Source organism: Octodon degus, unplaced genomic scaffold (assembly GCF_000260255.1).
Source record: "Octodon degus isolate 3935 unplaced genomic scaffold, OctDeg1.0 scaffold00011, whole genome shotgun sequence".
In the NCBI taxonomy this organism is placed as follows: domain Eukaryota; kingdom Metazoa; phylum Chordata; class Mammalia; order Rodentia; family Octodontidae; genus Octodon; species Octodon degus.
Genome location: NW_004524587.1, coordinates 4533714 through 4540021, shown reverse-complemented (window position 1 = coordinate 4540021; position 6308 = coordinate 4533714). Strand labels below are relative to the sequence as shown.

Below are 6308 nucleotides of genomic sequence, written 5' to 3'. Positions count from 1 at the left end.
CCTGGGTCCGCCCGGTTCCGCCCACGGGCCCCATCTAAGCAAGTGGCGTTAGGGAGGACCATCGCTTCTTTGGATGAACACTGTTACTTTCGCAACTCCATTCTTGGGGGGCACAAGTATGTCGGGGGGCTGAGCGTCCATTGCTCCAGGGCCGCTGAGCCTTTGGCTGATCACGAAGACCCACGAGTAATTCTCATTTCGGAGGGGCCCGCCTCTTACTTTAGGATCCATTTCCCATACGCTGACCAGATTGCGCGCCGCACTCCGATTGGACGCTCCCACTGCTCGTCAACTTCCGCAGCACCCCACCAAGTCTTAGCCCATTCCAGCTTTTCTTGGCGGATAAAGAATGACGTTGCCTCTTTTGTGGGGGAGCGCGTCTACTGGACAGGTGCGAGTATCCATCCTAAAGTGAGGAAAGAAAGAAGCTTGGGCTTTCAGTGGATCCAGGGAGATAGCATCATCAGTCGCCAAGCACTTGTCTGGGTAAGATTTAGACGGGGCGGGAGAAAGGTGACAGACTCCTTCTGATTGGGCCAGAAGCATAAAGGCCCGCCCTCTGTGCCCTACGATTGGCTGTGCGAGAGCCGCGCCCCCCTCACGCCGGCAGCCCCAGCGAGAGACGTGGGCATCCCCCCAACCGGCTCCGGAGCTGCAGCGGCTTTCCTACTAGAGTACGGAAGCGGCGCACCGGGTTCCGGACTTGATCCCAAGTAGATCCTGGAGAGGCGTGCTCTATCGTAACCGTGAGGGAACAGCGGTAGGCGGCGGGCGAGAGGAATTTCGGGGAGCGACCGAAGCTCTAACCGGAAGTGTCTTCCGTGAGGCGTCGTTTCCGGAAGTGTGGCCAAACTCGGTGGCACCCGGAAGTGTGGTGCTGCCCGGGCTCCCGGAGTCGAGCCAGTTGAGATACTGGGCTTAAACAGGTGTTTATGTATCTTTGTTTCCTAGGGCCACTGGAGCCACTTCCTGCGGCACGTGTTGGAGGGTGCAAGTATTTGGACATGATTTTGAATGTCTCATCGCGTTGAAAGCCGTGGGCGAAACAAGCCCTGGGAATGTTTCCAGCGGGCCTGGCTCCTTAAAGGCTTTTGAGAAGTTTCTTTTGCTGCCTGTCACCCTCGATTCCCCTTCCCCTAGGGATGTGCAGATGGAGGCCGGTGGAGACGCTGCTGCCCCAGCCCCCGGGGGCGCGCAGGACTTGGAGGACACGCAGGACTTGGAAGGCACGCAGACCCCGCGCGAGGAGACTGGAGATGGAGGAGTTCAGTCGGGCCCGCCGGACCCCGGAGACACGGACCCGGAGGAAGCAGGTAGACGCTGCCCTCACCAGGAATTTGGAAGGAATACGGGGGAGGTCATGTTGGGCGAGGGACAAAGAGGATTATGGAAGATCAGTGAATGGTCTTTGGGGACTCGGGCTTGAACCGCCGCCAAGTCAGTAGGAGGTAGTAGCAGACTCATTGGTGTAGTTCAAGTCATTAAGAAAAGAAAAGGAAGTCAGTAGGCATCAGCTGGTGTTCACCAGATGCAGTTCTGTGGTCCTGGGTAGATGCCTGTTGTGAAGGATCGAAGGCAGGGAAAAGGACCATCCCTGTTTGTCCAGGAATATATCCATTTTAGCCCTGGAAGACCCTTATCCTCAGAGATCTCTCAGTTCTGGGCCAACCAGAATGTATTTCAAGGGACTTGCATCAAAAAGGGTCCAGTTAGAGAAGACCTTTGAGGGTTTAGGGTATTTAGGTTAATGAACATGAATAGGTTCAAAGGAGGAACTATTTGGAAGTTAGTGTTTGGGGACACTGGGGTATAAAATCATTGCAATGGGAAAGGAGATCAGTGGAGACTACTGAATAGAAAAGGGTTGTTGGGCGGGGTTGTTAAGGAAACAAATGCTAAAGCGTGCTGTTGGTGATTAGTGGGAGAGGAGAAGAGGATCAGTGAGATTTTCAGAAAGATGATCCCTGTGTTGGTGCTGGTGTGTAACACCAGATAGTAGATAGGTAAAGGTGTTGCTGGAGGATCAGCAGAAGTCATTAGGAAGCAGGGCTTATTAGTTATTTTAGAATTAGTGGGTGTGAATGGGGTCGCTGGGCACTGTCAGCAGACCTCACTGAGAATAAACGGGTGAGATCTTTTAGGACTTGAGGATCACTGGCAGGTACCGGCAGTTATTAGGAAGGGTACTTGGTATTTGGAGATGGGGGTTTCAGTGAGTGCCATTGAGAGAAAATGAGGTCACTGAGATTTATGGGAAACTTAAGAGACAACTACAGATGGTTAATGATTGAATCAATAGGTGTGAGTGGGAATCCCTGGGTGTATGAGGATGCAGTAGGAATCCCTAAACTTGTGGGCTTTAGTGAATGTTCATAATGGTTATGGAGAACAGCAGTGGAAGTCATGAAAAGTCCTGTGTTAAGGGATATTCATGGTGGCCATCAGGGGAGTGAAGACAGGGGTGGGGTTCGGTGTAAAGTTAGTGTGATAGGGAAAAGGATCAGTGAGGGTGGTGGGTACTCGGAATTTATGTTTGTGAAGATTAGTCTTAGAGTAATTTGTGGATGAGGCTGTCATTGAGAGTCCTTGAAGACACACGTATTAGTGATTTAGTGATGTTAGTGAGCTGTCCTTCAGAGGGTGTTAATATCTTAGAGAGTGGAAGTAGAGAAAGTGATTAGGGTGTTAGGAGCGTCCTGAACACCTGGTTGTTACTGGATTGTTCTTTTTCCAGTATGGGATCCTGAACCTAGAACCCAAGTACCCTCACTCATTTTGGGTGTGTGTGTGTGTGTGTGTGTGTGTGTGTGTGTATTTTTTTATGTTGCAATAGGGTCTTAACCAGTTCCCAAGCTTGGCCCAAACTTGCAATCCTCTTGCCTTCATGCAGTGGATATTAGTTATAGCCACTGGGAAAATTAAGAAATTAGTGAACATCATTCAAAATATAAATAGTTCACTGAGAGTCAGAAGGAGTCAGATTCGTAGGCACCCATGAGAATAAAAAGTTGGGGAGGTAGAGAGTGGGAAATCAGTGGATGTTAATCGTGGCCACCAAGGGGAGTGCAGATACCAGGAGAATAAACAGTGGGTCAGGGGAGTTCCTGGGTCACTGAAGATGTTAGTAATGGTCACTGAGACAATGTGATGCTTTGAAGGCTTGGAAGTGGCAGTTAAAAGGGAAAAACTGATACACAGAGGTATAAAGAATCTAGTGATGAAAATAAAATCAAACTGGGTTATTTTGGTTTTCAGGGGATTGTGGGAACTTAGTAGATATCATCAGAGAGGTCCCAATTTTCTGTTGGGAGTCACTAGTTACTCAAGGACTTATCAGAACACAGAGGTTGTAGGAAGGCGGGCACAGGTTTGGTGGGTCCTTGGGAGCCCATGTGCTTAGTGGGGTCTACAGATAGATGACACACCAGAAGCTCCCTTCTAGGATCACAAGCCGAGGATGAGCCACCCAGCCGCCTGTCACCCCTGCCCCAGTCAGAGGTCCTGTCAAGCACGTGTGAACACTGGAGTTCTACAGCCTCAGACAGTAGTCCCATTCATGGTCCGGAGAGTGACTCTGTGGGCCAGGGCGGGGACCCCAGTGACGAGAACTGGCGCAACCAAAGGAAGCACGTGTTTGTGCTGAGCGAGGCCGGCAAGCCTATCTACTCACGTTACGGTAGCGTGGAGGCGCTATCAGCTACCATGGGTGTGATGACAGCCCTTGTGTCCTTCGTACAGAGCTCAGGGGATAACATCCGCGCCATCTATGCCGGTGAGCAAAGGGGTGTGGGAAACAGAACAGGAACCATGACTGGAAATAATGATGGGTGTGGGTAGGTGTGTCTCTCTGCCTGCCTACCAGCCAGGGCCTGGGTGTGGGTACTGTCCTGTCTTTAGTCTGCTGGGCTCTGGGTGGATGGGACTTGGGTAATTAGCCAGTTGTTCCCTTGCCTGACAGCGTGGCTGTGGGGGCTGTGGCTTGAGCTGGGTGTCCCAGCTCTGTGTCAGTCCTGGCTCCCATCACCTTGTCCCCACCACTCCCAGTCTGTGCTATCCCTCGACATCCCACGGTGACTACAGTATCTGTACTCCCCTGGCTTGTCCTTGCCCTAGTCTAGATGCTAGAGTGGTGCAGTGGATTGGGCCAGGTGGCTGTGTGTGTTGGGTCGCTCCTGATCCATCTTTACCCCTGCCCTCCTCCAGAGGACCACAAGCTGGTGTTCCTACAGCAGGGCCCCCTGCTGCTGGTGGCCATGTCACGGACTCCTCAGTCAGCAGCACAGCTCCGAGGGGAGCTGCTCGCCGTGCACGCACAGATTGTGAGCACACTGACACGTGCAAGCGTGGCCCGCATCTTCGCGCACAAGCAGAACTATGACCTCCGCCGCCTGCTGGCTGGCTCAGAGCGCACGCTGGACCGGCTTCTGGACAATGTGGAGCGAGACCCCGGAGCCCTGCTCCTGGGCGCTGTGCGCTGCGTGCCGCTTGCCCGTCCGCTGCGGGAAGCACTAGGCACGTTGCTGCGGCGCTGCACAGCACCTGGCCTGGCACTGTCTGTGCTGGCGGTCGGTGGTCGCCTGATAACAGCAGCCCAGGAACGGAACGTGCTGGCCGAGTGCCGGCTGGACCCAGCTGACCTGCAGCTGTTGCTTGACTGGGTAGGGGCGCCAGCTTTTGCAGCGGGGGAAGCCTGGGCACCTGTGTGCCTGCCCCGCTTCAACCCCGATGGTTTCTTCTATGCTTATGTGGCCCGCCTGGACTCCATGCCTGTCTGCCTGCTGCTGCTTGGCACCCACCGTGAAGCCTTCCATGCCATGGCCGCCTGCCGGCGCCTGGTGGAGGATGGCATGCGCACTCTTGGTGCCCTGCGTACCCTTGGGGAGGCTGCGAACTTCTCTGATTCCCAGGCAGCCAGTGCCCCTGCCTACAGCGTGCAGGCTGTGGGGGCACCTGGCCTCCGGCACTTCCTCTATAAGCCACTGGACATCCCTGACCATCATCGCCAGCTGCCCCAGTTTACCAGGTGGGCACAAACCCTATGGGCAGTTACCCCAGTAGCAAGATTTTCAAACCAGGAGAGTCAGCATCCTGTGGGTGTGACTTAAACGAGATACCCAGTCAAGTCCTCGAAAGAACAAATAGAACAGTTCTCTGATGACAGAAGCTCAGCTGACAACCTAATGAGCCCATTTTAGTGGAGAGAAGAACACCATTCTCAGGGAGTCTGTTAGCTTGGTGGGGGAAAGCTTGGTTGTAAGTACTAAGAATCCTCAGGTTTAACAGGAAAGGCTCAGCTCTGTAACTTAGTTAAAAATCCCTAGACAGAGGGAAGATGGGTTAGCCAAGTGGGCCCTCGACTAACCTTGTCCTCCACCTCCCTCCATCTTGGCAGCCCTGAGCTAGAAGCCCCATACAGCAGAGAAGAGGAACGGCAGCGGCTGTCAGACCTGTACCACCGCCTGCACGCTCGTCTGCACAGCGCCTCCCGACCCCTGCGCCTCATTTACCATGTGGCTGAGAAGGAGACACTGCTAGCCTGGGTGAGTCAGATAGGACAGAGAGGGAACTAATTCCCCACTTCAAGCCTCCTTTCCCTAAACATAGCCCCTCTGATCGAAGCAGCCATCACCAAGCACACCAAGTGCTCCCTGGGCTATGCCTCACCCATAATTCTCATCTGTAGCTTTACATGTTTATCTTTGAGCCACGTAAGGATTCATTCCTGCCTCCGACCCTACATCACACCTGTCTTGTCTACCTCTCCTCTATTAACAGCCAATGTAGGGTCTTTGACTTTCCAGAGACCCCATTAACAGCTATCACTGCCTGCCAATTCCGTTTCCCCCCAGTTCAGTTTTGATTCTGTGCGTCTCCAGCACCCTGTGAATGCCAAGGCATGGCCCCAAGCGGTATCCTCTCCGGGGGTGTCCGTCCTTCCATCAGCTCCCACCTCACTTCCTGTAGGGCTGTAAGGTCAGCTATAGAAGGAGCCCAATCGAGATGATCCCATAGAAATGGTGCCTCTCCCAGGCTCTGCCATCATTGATTAAATAATTTACTGTGTATTAAATAATTTGCTGTATATACAGATGAATTTTAGGTATCAGGACTTGTACTAGGCTGAAGATTTTTTAAATTATTTTAAGTTTTAATTTCCAAGTAACTCTAGACCCAAAAGTTGCACAAATAGTATAAGACTTCCCTTAAGGAGTCCTTTCACCTACTTTCTCCAAAGGTTAATATTCTATGAACCCACAATACCTTAACCAAAATCAGGATGTTAAAAAATGGTTAAAAAAAAAAAAAAA

General features: G+C 52.4%; 1 protein-coding gene across 1 annotated transcript; it reads left to right on the top strand.

The window, feature by feature from the left end:
* Positions 1–845: 845 nt before the first annotated feature.
* On the top strand, positions 846–5972 carry LOC101585514 (vacuolar fusion protein MON1 homolog B-like). Its single transcript, XM_023709317.1, has 5 exons — positions 846–1313; positions 3443–3772; positions 4204–5023; positions 5393–5540; positions 5850–5972. The coding sequence occupies exons 1-5, from the start codon at positions 1151–1153 to the stop codon at positions 5970–5972; spliced, it is 1584 nt and encodes a 527-aa protein (XP_023565085.1). The 5' UTR covers positions 846–1150.
* Positions 5973–6308: the final 336 nt, after the last annotated feature.